The sequence below is a fragment of the Somniosus microcephalus genome, chromosome 3, assembly GCF_052327205.1.
Source record: "Somniosus microcephalus isolate GS21.2 chromosome 3, FLI_Smic_1.0, whole genome shotgun sequence".
In the NCBI taxonomy this organism is placed as follows: domain Eukaryota; kingdom Metazoa; phylum Chordata; class Chondrichthyes; order Squaliformes; family Somniosidae; genus Somniosus; species Somniosus microcephalus.
Genome location: NC_140989.1, coordinates 297,233,307 through 297,249,992, shown reverse-complemented (window position 1 = coordinate 297,249,992; position 16,686 = coordinate 297,233,307). Strand labels below are relative to the sequence as shown.

The window sequence follows — 16,686 nt, the reverse complement described above, 5'->3', positions numbered from 1 at the left end:
GGAGGATAGTTACATAGTACAAATTATGTGCATGATATTAATCCCAGTCAATTACAGCAGTGCAGTCTCCAGGTGTGATTGACGGGGGAATTATCCAATCGTCTTCATTCTGGCTGGGACTTGTGATGTCACTATATGCAGCCTTGTATAAATGTCATCACTTACCTGAAGTAAAGCTTTGAGAATTCACTCAGTTTGTTGAGTCTTTTGGAAAGAGTAAAACTCTCAAATCCTTACAGGATGAGGGAAACACGTCTCCTTTTGATATCCATATTGCACGCTGGGAAATTTCGCAAACATCACATGGTCAGAATGCACAGATGCAATTGGAAGCTCTCACTAACTATTGTGATTTAAAAAAATATCCAGTTGAAGCCCAGGTTTTTTAGATAGGCTGAGGCCTTGAAGTAAAAACTTTAATGAAGGAATTAAAAGACACAGAAGACAATTCCACGGATAAATCTAATCATATTGTGAAATATGTAATTTTTGAATTAAATTTGAAACTTTATTTTGGAATTGTTAATTTCAGTTACTGAGGAAAACAAGCAGATGATTCTTTTCAGAAAGCATTTTGAGTGATTTGTGGGAAAAATATATCAGTACTACCTGGTGTGACAGTTTGTAGTGACATGGTTAAGAAAGATGTAGAACTTAACTTTTTCTTGTGAATCCTGGATTCATCAAAGTGAGCATGAGTAAATGCAGGTGTTGACATTTTAACATTGAAACTCCTATTGGAAATGTTTACATAGCAGGTAAAAACCCCTCTGAACTACCCATCCACAGAAAAACATCTCCTCTATGCTATACCCGAGCTGGGGGTGCTTCGTGCTGACACTGGGTGCAGGTTTACAATTCTAGTTCTTATTAGGGCTCCAGTAAAAGCTCTAATTTTAATTTACCCTATATAAAGATCTTAATGAAAATTGCATGCCTTAAGCGGCTCTATTTAAATGTTATTTATATACTTTTGTTTTAATTTATATTATTCTAATTTTCAGAAGCCAAAATATCCAAGCAGTTCCGACCAGTGCTGTAGCCAATGTCAATGGATTCAAAGCCCAAACTGTGTTTAGAGAACTTGAGAAAAAACTTCAGGAGGTGAGGTCAATGTTTGATTCCTAACATCTGTTGAATTTTGAAGAAGAGAAATGATCAGGGATACAGTGGGTTAGATACTGTCCTTTCACCTTTGGGGGCCCAGGTTCAAATCCAGCCCTGATTGATGAGGTGAGTCTCCTCTGCCTGCTGACTGTTAACTGTCCTAAGTGAAATGGATCTTGGCAGTCTGATCCCCATGTTTACTTGGTGTGAGTCCACAGCATCAAACTGACTGATATGAAAGATGAAAAAAGTCACATTGGTACATTACCGTGTACTTCTACACGGCCAGGGCTTAGGCACATTTTTAGGGCTGAGGTAGATGGAGTGCCTCGTCGCTGCTTTATTCCCTACTCACAAAAAGCACGTTGAAGGTTAGGAACTTCGCCTGCAAAACATCAAGGGCACTTTGGCTGACTTAGCTAATTTAATGGCGATCTACCAGAATCATAGAATCTTATAGCACAGAAGGGGGCCATTCGATCCATCATACCTGTGCCGGCTCTTTGAAAGAGCTATCCAATTAGTCCCACTCCTCTGCTCTTTCCCCAAACCCAGCAATTTTTTTTTCCTTTTTCAAGTATATATCCACTTCCCTTTTTGAAAGTTACTATTGAATCTGCTTCCACCACCCTTTCAGGTAGTGCATTCCAGATCATAACAACTCGCTATATAATTTTTTCCCCCTCGTGTCGCCCTGGTTCTTTTGCCAATTATCTGAAATGTGTGTCCTCTGGTTGCCAATGGAAATAGTTTCTCCTTATCTACTCTATTAAAACCCTTCATAATTTTGAACAACTGTTGAATCTCCCCTGAACCTTCTCTGATCTAAGGAGAATAATCCCAGCTTTGTTGGTGTCTCCACATAACTCAAATCCAGGTCATTAATACACATCAAAAAGAGCTGTTGTCCTAATACTGACCCCTGGGGGACACCACTGTATACTTTCATCCAGTCTGATAAACAACCGTTCACCACTGCTTTCTGTCTCTGGTCCAATTTTGTATCCAAGCTGTCACTGCCCTTTTAATCCCATGGGCTTCAATTTTTCTAATAGGTCTATGGTGTGGCACTTTGTTGAATGCCTTTTGAAAGTCTATATACACACCAATTGCACTACCTTCATCAACCTTTGCCATTATTTAATCGAAGAAATCAATCAGGTTTGTCAGACAATTACTACATTGTAACATTACATTTCTTGCTACGTTATGGCATTCCTGTACTTATCTGTACAATATATAAATAATGTCCTGTTGTAGAGCATGATCACAGAAATTTACGGCACAGAAGGAGGCCATTTGGCCCATCTTGTCTGTGCCGGCTGACAAAGAGCTATCCACCCTAATTCCATTTTCCAGCACTTTGTCCGTAGCCTTGTAGGTTACGGCACTTCAAGTACATATCCAAGTACTTTTTAAATGTGGTGATGGTCTCTGCCTCTCCCACCCTTTCAGGCCGTGAGTTTCAGACCCCCACCACCCTCTGGGTGAAAACATAAGGGATAGGAGCAGGAGTAGGCCATTCGGCCCCCCGAGCCTGCTCCGCCATTCAACAAGATCATGGCTGATCTGATCTTGGCCTCAACTCCACTTTCCTGCCTGCTCCCTATAACCCTTGACTCCCCTATAGTTCAAATGTATGTCTATCTCCGCCTTGAATATATGCAATGACTCCGCCTCCACAGCTTATGGGGTAGAGAATTACAAAGATTCATGACCCTCTGAGAGCAGAAATTCCTCCTCATCTCCGTTTTAAATGGGCAACCCCTTATTCTAAAACTATGTCTGCTAATTCTAGATTCCCGCATGAGTGGAAACATCCTCTCTCCATCTACACTGTCAAGCCCCTTCAAAATCTTATACATTTCAATAAGATCACCCCTCATTCATTTAAATTCCAATGAATATAGGCCCAACCTGCTCAAACTTTCTTAAGACAACCCCTTAATCTCAGGAATCAACCTAGAGAACCTTCTCTGAATTCCCTCCAATGCAAGTATATCCCTCCTTTAAATAAGGAGACCAAAACTGTACACAGTACTCCAGGTGTGATCTCGCCAACAGTTGTAACAAGACATCCCTCCTTTAATACTCCATCCCCCTTGCAATAAAGGCCAGCATTCCATTTGCCTTCCTAATTACTTGCTGTACCTGCATGCTAGCTTTTTGTGTTTCATGTACAAAGACTCCCAGATCCCTCTGTACCGCAGCCTTTTGTAGTCTCTCTCCATTTAAATCATTTTTTTTATTCTTCCTACCAAAATGGATAACCTCACATTTTCTCACATTATACTCCATCTGCCAGAATTTTGCCCACTCACTTAGCCTGTCTATATCCCTTTGCAGATTCATTGCGTCCTCCTCACAACTTGCTTTCCCACCTATCTTTGTATCATCAGCAAATTTGGCTACATTATACTCGGTCCCTTCATCCAAGTCATTAATATAGATTGTAAATAGTTGAGGCCCCAGCACTGATCCCTGTGGCACCCCACTAGTTAGTTTGCCAACCGGAAAATGACCCATTTATCCCAACTCTCTGTTTTCTGTTAGTTAGCCAATCCTCTATCCATGCTAATATATTACCCCCAACCCCATGAGCTCTTATCTTGTGCAGTAACCTTTTATGTGGCACCTTATCGAATGCCTTCTGAAAATCAAAATACACTACTGGTTCCCCTTTATCCACACTGCTCGTTATATCCTCAAAGAACGCTAGCAAATTTGTCAAACATGATTTCCCTTTCATAAAACCATGTTGACTCTGCTTGATTTTATTATGATTTTCTAAATGTCCTGCTACTACTTCCTTAATAATGGACTCCAGCATTTTCGCAATGACAGATGTTAGGCTAGCTGGTCTATAGTTTCCTGCTTTCTGTCTCCCTCCTTTCTTAATAGGGACGTTACATTTGCGGTTTTTCAATTCGCTGGGACCTCTCCAGAACCCAGGGAATTTTGGTAGATTACAACCAATGAATCCACTATCTCTGCAGCCACTTCTTTTAAGACCCTAGGATGCAGGCCATCAGGTCCAGTGGACTTGTCCACCTTTAGTCCCATTAGTTTGCCTAGTACTTTTTCTCTAGTGATTGTTTTAAATTCCTCCCTCCCTATAGCAGCTTGATTATTATTATTAGGATGCTTTTAGTGTCTTCTACTGTGAAGACCGATACAAAATATTTGTTCAAAGTCTCTGCCATTTTCCGGTTTCCCATTATTAATTCCCCAGTCTCATCCTCTAAGGGACCAATGTTTGCTTTAGCTACTCTCTTCCTTTATATATACCTGTAGAAGTTTTTACTGTCTGTTTTTATATTTCTTGCTAGTTTACTCTCGTAATCTATCTTCTCCCTCTTTTTTTTAGTCATCCTTTGCTGGTTTCTAAATATGTCCCAATCCTCTGGCTTACCACTAATCTTCGTAACATTGTATGCCTTTGTTTTCAATTTGATACCATCCTTAACTTCCTTAGTAAGCCACGGATGGTTCCTCCTTCTCTTAGAGTCTTTCTTTCTCACTGGAATATATCTTTGCTGAGAGTTATGAAATAACTCCTTAAATGTCTGCCACTGCTTACCTACCGTCTTACCCTGTAATCTATTTTCCCAGTCCACTTTAGCCAACTCTGTCTTCATACCTTTGTAATTGCCTTTATTTAAGTTCAGGACACTAGTTTCAGACCCAAGTTTCTCACCCTCAAACTGAATTTGAAATTCTAACATGCTATGATTACTCTTCCCTAGAGGATCCTTTACTATGAGATCATTAATTAATCCTATCTCATTACACAATACCAGATCTAAAATAGCCTGCTCCCTGGTTGGTTCCACGATGGTGTTCTAAGAAAACATCCCGAATACACTCTATGAACTCATCCTCAAGGCTACCTTTGCCAATTTGATTTGTCCACTCAATATGAAGATTAAAATCGTCCATGATTATTGCAGTACCTTTCTTGCAAGCCTCCATTATTTCTTGATTTATACTCTGTCCTACAGTGTAGCTACTGTTAGGGGGGGCCTATAGACTAGTCCCACCAGTGACTTCTTTCCCTTATTATTTCTTATCTCCACCCAAACTCATTCTACTTCTTGATCTTCTGAGCCAATATTTCTCACTACTGCACTGATCTCATCTTCAAAGTTTCTCCTCAAATCCCCTCTAAACTTCCGACCAATTACTTTAAATCTATACCCCCTGGTTATTGACCCTTCTGCTAAGGGAAATAGGTCCTTCCTATCCACTCTATCTAGGCCCCTCATAATTTTATACACCTCAATTAAATCTCCCCTCAGCCTCCTATGTTCCAAAGAAAACCACCCCGGCCTATCCAGTCTTTCCTCATAGCTAAAATTCCCCAGCCCAGGCAACATCCTCGTAAATCTCCTCTGCACCCTCTCTAGTGCAATTACATCCTTCCTGTAATGTGGTGATCAGAACTGCACGCAGTATTCTAGCTGCGGCCTAACTAGTGTTTTATACAGTTCAAGCGTAACCTCCCTGCTCTTATATTCTATGCCTCGGCTAATAAAGGCAAGTATCCCGTATGCCTTCTTAACCACCTTATCTACCTGTCCTGCTACCTGCAGGGATCTGTGGACATGCACTCCAAGATCCCTCTGATCTTCTGCACTTCTCATTGTCCTACCATTTTGATGGGCCTTCAATAACCACAAAACTAGAAGTTATAGACTTAAACAAGTTGGCTTTTAATCACTAAGATCAGAGCTAACATCTCAACACGCCGACTGGTTCACGGGAATGAGTCATACAGATCCTGGGATCTTTATGTAAGAGAAGTCAGGGGCGGAGCCAAGAGCCAAGACCTGGAACCTCCCAGGTTAGTCGGGAAAGAGGAAGTGAAACTATACACAGTGGGGGAGGGTAATATACATGAGTGCAAAACGAATACAGGATCAAGACAAACAGATTTCATTACATTCACCCCTTCTATAGATTTAGTCCATCGGGGTGATGTTTCTTAAAAGTTGGTATAAGTGAGTCTGTCAGGAGGCTTTGCAGTTCTCAGTGATCGGCGCAAAGCCGGTTGGGGTGCCTCTAGGGGAGTGGATTCTGGTTCCTCCGCTGTCCGGGCCTCCGCAGTGTCTTCCAGGCTATCTGCAGTGTCCTCCAGGTTAAAGTTGGGTATTGATACCTCCGGGCGTCCTGTCTCTTTGTAGTGTAGGTCTTCATCGGGTAGTCTCCAATCGTTCTCTCCGCTCCCTGAGGGAGCGAGGTCTTTTATGGAAACGGTGTCCTCTCGCCCGTCAGAGTATTCGATATAGGCGTACTGAGGGTTTGCATGGAGGAGCTGTACCTTTTCCACAAGGGGGTCCATTTTATGGCCTCTCGCGTGCTTCCGCAATAGTACTGTCCCCGGAGACATCAGCCACGCGGGTAGAGATATGCCCGAGGTGGATATCCGGGGGAAAACGAACATCTTTTCGTGAGGGGTAGCGTTAGTGGCAGTACATAACAGAGACCTTATGGAGTGGAGCACGTCTGGGAGGACTTCCTGCCAGCGGGAGGTCGGAAGGCCTTTTGACTTTAAGGCTAACGTGACAGCCTTCCAAACAGTAGCATTCTCCCTTTCCACTTGCCCATTACTTCGGGGGTTGTAGCTAGTGGTTCTGCTAGTGGCTATCCCCTTCGAGAGCAAGAACTGGTGCAGCTCGTCACTCATGAATGACGTCCCCCTATCGCTGTGTATGTAGTTCGGCATGCCAAACATGCAGAATAGATTACAGAGACACTTGATGACCGTGGCACTGGTCATGTCTGGGCAGGGAATGGCGAAGGGGAAGCGGGAATATTCATCAATGATATTGAGGAAGTATACGTTACGGTCGGCAGAGGGAAGGGGTCCCTTGAAGTCCAGACTTAGGCGCTCGAATGGCCATGTGGCTTTGATAAGGTGTGCACGGTCAGGCCTGTAGAAACGAGGCTTGCATTCTGCACAGATGCGGCAGGCTCTGGTCATTGCCCTGACCTCCTCGATGGAGTGGGGCAGATTGCGGGACTTTATAAAATGGTATAGTCGGGTGACCCCTGGGTGACGGAGGTCGTCGTGGAGACCCTGTAATTTGTCCGTATGAATGCTGGCACACATTCCCCGCGATAGGGTGTCTGGGGGTTCATTAAGGGCTCCCGGCCTGTACATAATATCATAGTCGAACGTGGATAGTTCGATCCTCCACCTGAGTATTTTATCATTCTTGATTTTCCCCCTTTGTTTGTTATTAAACATGAAAGCCACCGACCGCTGGTTGGTGAGCAGGGTGAAACGTTTGCCGGCTAGGTAGTGTCTCCAGTGCCGCACTGCCTCCACTATAGCCTGTGCCTCCTTCTCGATAGAAGAGTGCCTGATTTCAGGTCCCTGAAGGGTTCGGGAGAAGAAGGCCACAGGTCTCCCAGCCTGATTGAGGGTCGCAGCTAAGGCAAAGTCTGACGCATCGCTTTCGACTTGAAAGGGAATGCATTCGTCCACTGCACACACTGCAGCCCTTTCAATGTCCTGTTTAATACTGGTGAAAGCCTCCCGAGCTTCAGCTGATAGTGGGAAGGACGTCGATTTAATGAGGGGTCGGGCCTTATCAGAGTAACTGGGCACCCATTGGGCATAATACGAAAAAAATCCCAGGCACCTTTTTAAAGCTTTGGGATTGTGTGGCAGGGGCCGTTCCTTTAGGGGGCGTAATCGGTCAGGGTCCGGTCCAATTACCCCATCTTCCACCACACAGCCGAGGATACAGAGACGGGTTGTGTTGAAGACACATTTGTCTTCGTTGTAGGTTAGATTCAGCTTTAGGGCAGTTTTTAAAAATCTCGCAAGATTTAGATCGTGGTCTTGCTGGTTGTGCCCGCAGATAGTGACATTGTCCAGATAGGGGTAGGTAGCTTGTAGTTTATTCTCGTCAACCATGCGGTCCATCTCACGTTGGAAGACCGAGACCCCATTTGTTACCCCGAAGGGCACTCTGAGAAAATGGTAGAGGCGTCCGTTCGCCTCAAAGGCAGTGTATGGGCGGTCCTCCGTTCTAATGGGGAGCTGGTGATACGCGGATTTGAGGTCGATAGTCGAGAAGACTCGGTATTGCGCGATCTGGTTGACCATTTCTGATGTAAAGGGTAGGCGTCTAGCTGGGTATAAATATTAACAGTCTGGCTGTGGTCAATTACCATCCATTTCTTTTCGCTATTTTTAACTATGATATTTGGGCACGCCACGGGCTGGTACTGCATTCAATAATGCCTTCCCGCAGGAGTCTGTCCACTTCCGCCTTGATAAAGTGTCTGTCTTCCAGACTGTACCGTCTACTTTTGGTCGCTATGGGCCTACAGTTCGGAGCGAGATTAGCGAATAAAGAGGGCGGGCTGATTTTTAAGGTTGATAGGCCACAGACTGTGATTGGCGGCTGGGACCCGCCATATGCTAGTGTGACACTTTCGTGGTGGCACTGGAAGTCCAGGCCCAAGATTACATTAACACAGAGTTCTGGCATCACGAGGAGTTTAAAATCCTTGTAGTCCGTGCCTTTTACAGTCAGTGTTACCACACAGTAGCCCAAAATGTCCGAAGTGTGGGGCTTAGCAGCCATAGCAATTCTGCTCCGTGTAGGGGTTACCGTTAATGAGTGCCGCTGTACCAGGCTAGGGTGGATAAAACTCTCGGTACTCCCACAGTCAATTAAACATTTCGTTAAATTCCCGTTTATGGATTTTGTCAACGGGTGTGGCCTGGATTGATCCACCGTGATCGAAGCCACTGTTGGGCCCTGGGCGGCCGTTGAGTCGGGAAAAGATGGCGGATCCCAAGATGGCAGCCCGCACGGCACGCACGAGGCGGTGACGGAGTTGGAAATCGGATTCCCCCTGCAGACTTTGCTAAAATGCCCCTTTTTCTTACATTTGAAGCATGTAGCGTCCTTCGCTGGGCATCGTTTTCTGGGGTGCTTGGCCTGGCCGCAGAAGTAGCATTTCGGGCCTCGAGACATTGCCGCTGTAGTAGGACTCCTGGGTGAACTTCTGTGTGGGGACTCCGGCGGCGTAGAGCTGGTCTGAGACCTGGATGGGGAAGATGGCTGATTCCAAGATGGCGGCCCCCTCGGCGCGCACGAGGCGGTGAGGGCCGCATGGCCGGAAGAATAAGTGTCAGAGTTTCTCTGGGCCACGTCCAGCGATCGCGCAGTGGCCACTGCCTTTTTTAAGTCCAGGACCTCCTTCTCCAGCAGTCTCTGCCAGATATAATTCGATTTGAGGCCCGTGATGAAGGAATCGCGGACCAATTCATCAGAGTACGCGTTGGCCGTCACGGCCTTGCAGTTACAGTCCCGGACCAGGTCCTTTAGGCCCTGTAAGAAATCGTCCATTGATTCCTCTGGTCGCTGCCTGCGTGTAGCCAGCAGATGTCTGGCGTACACTTCGTTTACCGGCCTCTGGTATTGGGCCTTCAGGATAGTGGTGGCGTCCCGGATGAACGAATAAATCCGATGACTTACGCGAGTAGTCAGTAGACTCAGTTTATCTACCTCGCTAGCGGATGAGGCCCCCGCGAAGAGTTCGAAGCATTTGAGCCAGTGTCCAAATTGATTTGATGCTTCAGCAGAATGTGGATCCAAGTCCAGACACTCTGGTTTTAGGAGTCGATCCATCCTAGTATTCTTTAGTGATTAAAATTGATGGGCCTTCAATAACCACAAAACTAGAAGTTATAGACTTAAACAAGTTGGCTTTTAATCACTAAGATCAGAGCTAACATCTCAACACGCCGACTGGTTCACAGGAATGAGTCATACAGATCCTGGGATCTTTATGTAAGAGAAGTCAGAGGCAGAGCCAAGAGCCAAGACCTGGAACCTCCCAGGTTAGTCGGGAAAGAGGAAGTGAAACTATACACAGTGGGGGAGGGTAATATACATGAGTGCAAAACGAATACAGGATCAAGACAAACAGATTTAATTACACATTTATAGTGTATTCCCTTGCCTTGTTAGCCCTCCCCAAAATTCATTACCTCACACTCCTCCGGATTGAATTCCATTTGCCACTGTTCTGCCCACCTGACCAGTCCATTGATATCTTCCTGCAGTCAGTAACTTTCTTCTTCATTATCAACCACACGGCCAATTTTTGTATCATCTGCAAACTTCTTAATCATACTTCCTACATTCAAGTCCAAATCGTTGATATATACCACAAAAAGCAAAGGACCCAGTACTGAGCCCTGCGGAACCCCATTGGAAACAGCCTTCCAGTCACAAAAATACCCTTCGACCATTACCCTTTGTTTCCTGCCTCTGGGCCAATTTTGGATCCAACTTGCCACTTTGCCTTGGATCCCATGGGCTTTTACTTTTGTGACCAGTCTACCATGCGAGACCTTATCAAAAGCCTTGCTAAAATCCATATAGACTACATCAAACGCACTACCCTCATCGACCCTCCTTGTTACCGCCTCAAATTCAATCAAGTTAGTCAGACACGACCTTCCCTTAACAAATCCATGCTGACTGTCCCTGATTAATCCGTGTCTTTCTAAATGAAGATTATACTGTCCCTCAATTTTTTCCAAGAATTTTCCCACCGCCGAGGTTAGACTGACTGGCCTGTAATTACTCGGTCTATCCCTTTCTCCCTTTTTAAACAACGATGCCACGTTCGCAGTCCTCCAGTCCTCTGGCACCGCACCTGTAACTAGAGAGGATTGGAAAATGATGGTCAGAACCTCTGCTATTTCCTCTCTTGCTTCTCTTAACAATCTGGGATACATTTCATCCGGGCCTGGGGATTTATCCACTTTCAAAGATGCTAAACCCCTTAATACTTCCTCTTTCACTATGTTTATTTCATCTAATATTTCACACTCCTCCTCCCTGATTGCAATGTCTGCATCGTCCCGCTCTTTTGTGAAAACAGATGCAAAGTATTAATTAAGAACCATACCCATATCTTCCGCTTCCTAATAGGCCCTACTCTTACTTTAGTTATCCTCTTGCTCTTAATGTATTTATAAAACATCTTTGGGTTTTCTTTGATTTTACTTGCCAATATTTTTTCATGCCCTCTCTTTGCTTTCCTAATTTCCTTTTTGATTTCACCCCTGCACTTTCCATACTCTCGGCTTTCTGCAGTATTGAGTCCTCGGTATCTGCCATAAGCTTCCCTTTTTTTCTTTATCCTACCCTGTATGCTCCTTGACATCCAGGGAGCGCTAGATTTGTTAGTCCCACCCTTTTTCTTTAAGGGAACATACTTGCTCTGAACCCTCATTATCTCCTCCTTGAATGCCTGCCACTGCTCTGACACTGATTTACCTTCAAGTTTTTGTCTCCAGTCCACTTTGGCTAAATCACCTCTTAGCTGATGATGTGTGCAGTGGAGTTTACGCAAACACAAGGAAATGTCTGTGAATGCAGACTGCTCTAATGTCTTTGATCAGTTTACAGACTTTATCATAAAACAACAGCTTTTTCCTTCCCTAGTATTTGTTCTGTCGGATGGCAGATGGTACGGAATAAGTCTCTGCAGATCCAGAAAGCTAATCTGGGAAAAGTTACTTCTTTACGCGAGTAAAATTTTATAGCAGCCTACCGACTCTGGAGGAAAAAAAAAGGTCAAGAAAATCAACAGCAACTTGTTAGTATGTTAACAACATTTATTAGCAGTACATAAAACCCAGAATGCAATGATAGTAAATGCCTTTGGTGTTGATGAAAAATCTGAAGCAGATGCTGGTTAATGTGAGGTGTATTGACTTGACAGGCCTGTGCTGGTGTTATACACATGCCTCGGACCTGGATGTTTTCTCTGGCTTCTGTCTGCCTTTATATGGGAAGGTTTTGTCAGCTTTGGAATCAGTTTAAAGCATTTAGTAAATTGATTTGAAACAGCTTACTTTAATATTATGATGTGTATACATAGCAGTTATTAACACCAGTTGACCTTGTGTGCGTGCTTCTACCATATGTCTTTAAAATTTGAGCTAGACCTAGATATCTTGAGTAGTGATAGATTGCAAGAGCAAATATTGGACATTCATATTGGCATAAGTTGTAAAAGTGAAAATGCAGTTTAGTCTGATTTGTTATTCTTACCTTTTGTAAGAAATGTAAATAAAGCTTTGCTAATGGGAATCTGCGAATCTTGATGTGCAATAATCGGGGAAGGTGTGGGCCAACTTTAATCTTTCACCGGTAATTAATGAACTTGTTATACTATGAACTTTACCCAAATTTATCCCTGGAGTGATATAATGGCCCGGAATTTGCGGTCCTGATGACGGTGAACCGGCAGCGTTCGCCATCATTCTGCCTTTGAAACTGACCGCAACTTCAGGATTTAGCGCATGCGCAGCCTAATGTGGAAATCCTGAAGTTGCATTCTGTCATTCACTGCTCCGCCCCCTCCACCAATCAGTGTAATCTGTCAAATCAGAAAAACGGATAAACTTCGGCTCTTCCACGGTAATACCGCTTTTAAATACCCCATTAAAAGTCTGACCCTTTAGGAATAGGTGTAACTGGGAATTTAACAGCGTATTGACTGCTGAACAATCATTATGGCTCCGAAAAACGAATTTTAATTTTGTGGAGTGTCAAATTTATCCATTTTAATAAAAGAATTAAAATGTTTAAGAAACGTTAAAATAACATTTAAAGTTCATCTTTATTTCAGGTTCCTTTAATACCTTTGGTTAACAGAAATCTATCAATCTCTGATTTAAAATTAACAATTGACTTTGCATCAGCTGCCGTTTGTGGAAGAGAGTTCCAAACTTCTACCACCCTTTGTGTGTAGAAGTGGTTCCTAACTTCACTCCTGAAAGGTCTGGCTCTAATTTTTAGGCAAAGTCCCCTAGTCCTAGAATCCCCAACCAGCAGAAATCGTTTCTCTCTATCTACCCCAACAATTCCCCTTAATATCTTGAAAACTTCTCCTTAATCTTCTAAATTCCAGGGAATACAAACCTAGTTTGTGTAATCTCTCCTAATTTAACCCTTGAAGTCCAGGTATCATTCTGGTAAATCTACGCTGCACTCCCTCCAAGGTCAATATATCCTTCCCACGGTGTGGTGCCCAGAACTGCTCTCAGTACTCCAGGTATGGTCTAACCAGGGCTTTGTACAGCTGCAGCATAACATCTACCCCCTTGTATTCTAGTCCTCTAGATATAAAGGCCAGCATCCCATTAGCCTTTTTGATTTTTTTTTTGTACCTGTCCATGACATTTTAATGATCTATGTACATGGACCCCTAAGTCTCTTTGGACCTCCACTGATTCTAGCTTTTCACCATTTAGAAAGTACCCTGTTCTATCCTTTTTAGGTCTAATGTGGATGACCTCACACTTGCTTATATTGAAATCCATTTGCCACAGTTTTACCCATTCACTTAATCTATTACATTTTTTTGCAATTTTATGTTTCCATCCACACTGCTTGCAATGCCGCCTATCTTTGTGTCAGTAGCAAACCTGGATATTTGGCTCTCTATCCCATTATCTGAGTCGTTAATAAATATAGTGAATAGTTGAGGCCCCAAGACAGATCCCCATGGGATGCCACTAGTCGCATCATGCCAATTTGAGTACCTGCTAGTTATCTCTACTCTCTGTCTCCTGCTGCTCAGCCAATCTCCTAACCAGGTCAATAATTTGCCCTCAATTCCATAAGCTTCAACTTTAGCTGACAGTCTCTTTTGAGGGACTTTATTGAATGCCTTCTGGAAGTCCATTTAAATAACATCCATAGACATTCCCCTGTCCACTACTTTAGTCAACTCTTCAAAAATTCAATCGGGTACACCACTCTTGCTGGGCTGTATTCACCATGGACACCACGCCTTTCCCCTCTCCCTGGTGATGGTCTTGTACTGTAAAAGCTGGAGCTAACAGACTACTTTTCATTTGCTCACACATCATGATGTGCAATGGAGCATCTCTGCACTGATGTTAGTCCAGTGTCTTTGATTGCTAGGTAATATGCTGAAATGATGTATACTTGCAGCATGGACTGGGCACTTGGCTTCTTCCAAACCTTAGAGCACCTCTACCCACATATTTGGCTGCAGATCTCATTACAGCCTTGGTCCAACATGGACAAAAGAGCTGAATTCCAGAGGTGAGGTGAGAGTGACTGCCTTTGACATCAAGGCAGCATTTGACCGAGTGTGACATCAGGGAGCTCTAGTAAAACAGAAGTCAGTGGGAATCGGGGTGGGGGGGGGACTCTCCACTGGCTGGAATCATACCAAGCACAAAGGAAGATGGTTGTGGTGGTTGGAGGTCAATCATCTCGGCCCCAGGACATCACTGCAGGAGTTCCTCAGGGCAGCGTCTTAAGCCCAACCATCTTCAACTGCTTCATCGATGACCTTCCCTCCATCATAAGGTCAGAAGTTGGGATGTTTGCTGATGACTGCATAGTGTTCAGTGCCATTCGCAACTCCTCAGATAATGAAGCAGTCCATACCAGCATGCAGGAAGACCTGGACAACATTCAGGCTTGGCTGATAAGTGGCAGGTAACATTCGTGCCACATAAATGCCAGGCAATGACCAACTTCAAAAAGTGAGTGTTTAACCACCGCCCCTTGACATTCAACAGCATTACCATCGCTGAATCCCCCACCATCAATATCCTGGGGGGGTCACCATTGACCAGAAACTTAACTGGACCAGCCACATAAATACTGTGACAACAAGAGCAGGTCAGAGGCTGGGTGTTCTGTGGCGAGTGTCTCGCCTCCTGACTCCCCAAAGCCTTTCCACCATCTACAAGGCACAAATCAGCAGTGTGATGGAATACTCTCCACTTGCCTGGGTGAGTGCAGCTCCAACAACACTCAAGAAGCTCAACACCATCCAGGACAAAGCAGCCCGCTTGATTGGCACCCCATCCACCACCTTAAACATTAACTCCTTCCACCACCAGAGTACCGTGGCTGCAACGTGTACCATCTACAAGATGCACTACAGCAACTCACCAAGGCTTCTTGGGCAGCACCTCCCAAACCCGTGATTTCTTCCACCTAGAAGGACAAGGGCAGCAGGCGCATGGGAACACCATTACCTCCAAGTTCCCCTCCATGTCACACACCATCCTGACTTGGGAATATATCGCCGTTCCTTCATCGTCACTGGGTCAATATCCTGGAACTCCCTACCTAACAGCACTGTGGGAGTACCTTCACCACACAGACTGCAGCGGTTCAAGAAGCTGGCTCACCACCACCTTCTCAAGGGCAACTAGGGATGGGCAATAAATGCTGGCCACATCCCAAGAACGAAAAACAAATTTTTTTGAGGCAGCACATACAGGAAACTCTTTATTATCCGGCACCAATGGGACCAGCGTGGTGCCGGTTTATCAAAAAGTCCGGATTACAGAAAGGTATAGTTTAAAAGGTACGAGAGCTCTGTACACAGCAACAAATCCAGGCTTCCCTGTTGCTTAGCAACATGTGCACGAACCCCAGTTACACAGCCACAGATCCAGGAACTGCCACTAATATGAAGTAAAACTTACCTGAACCTACTCCTGAATTTTGCCGGTTAACACAGATTTCTGGTTATTTAGGTGCCGGTTAAAAGAGAGTTTCCTGTACGTGCTTGCAGTGCTGTAAATTTTAGAGGAAGTAGAGTGCAATTGTGTGCAGCAGGCAACATTATTGAAGATATCTCGCTAATGTCTGCCAGGCTGGGATAAAAAGAGCAGAACGTCATGGTTATACAGGTCCACAATCCCTTATCCGAAACCCTTGGGGCCAGATGTGTTTCGGAATTTTTCGGATTTCAGAATGGTAGCACCCCATAAGCAAACACATTAATATTTCTGCAGTGAACCTTATGAATATTCACACTGAGTGGGATAAATAAAGACTATAAATAGTATTACAGTTTATTTGTACAGTAATAATTTGGTAAATTAAATAGTGGGTCAAACGTCGGCTGCGTCGGGTCATGTTTGGCGCCACTCGGGTCATGTCGTGCACACAAGTGACGCTCCACGAAAAAACTTTCGGTCTTCAGAGCTTTTCAAATTTCGGAATTGCGGATAAGGGATTGTGGACCTGTATTGGCTGCAATTGCCCAGAAACTGTTGCATTATGGTTGACCGAGAAGTGGATGCACCTGTGTATTGACATTTTTTTGGGTGTCTGTGACTCATTTTATAATGCATCATGCAACAATGTGATAACTTTATCACATGCTACATAATAAAACAATCCCAAACTCAGGCAGACATGCAACTAGTTACAAGGCAAAGAATCCTGCTTCTTTTTGTTGGAGTGGTTATAGTGTATGTTGAGGACCAGATTTTCAGCTGATTTTAGAGCTGGTGTGGTCAAAAAGATGCAGTATAACTATGATGTAAATAAAAGCAATAGTTAATTTAACATAAGTACGCTGGCAAATCCTACAGTCCAGTGTGTGTGGATATAGTTTTTAGTTTTCCATTTGTCTTTTCTGAGGAGGCTGACTCATGCTGCGGTACAGCACCCAAGTGGCCATTCTTCATATGTGAGCATAGAACCCAGTTGTATCTTCCTATCTCTGTAACCTCCTTCAGCCCCACAA

At 44.2% G+C, this 16,686-nt stretch overlaps 1 protein-coding gene across 1 annotated transcript in view; it reads left to right on the top strand.

Moving 5' to 3' along the window:
• scp2a (sterol carrier protein 2a) overlaps positions 1-16,686 on the top strand; it is a 206,450-nt gene that overhangs the window by 170,007 nt on the left and 19,757 nt on the right. Inside the window, exon 13 of the mRNA XM_085982811.1 lies at positions 1,005-1,104. Within this exon, the coding sequence (XP_085838937.1) occupies positions 1,005-1,104 (100 nt within the window). The remainder of the gene's footprint in view (positions 1-1,004; positions 1,105-16,686) is intronic.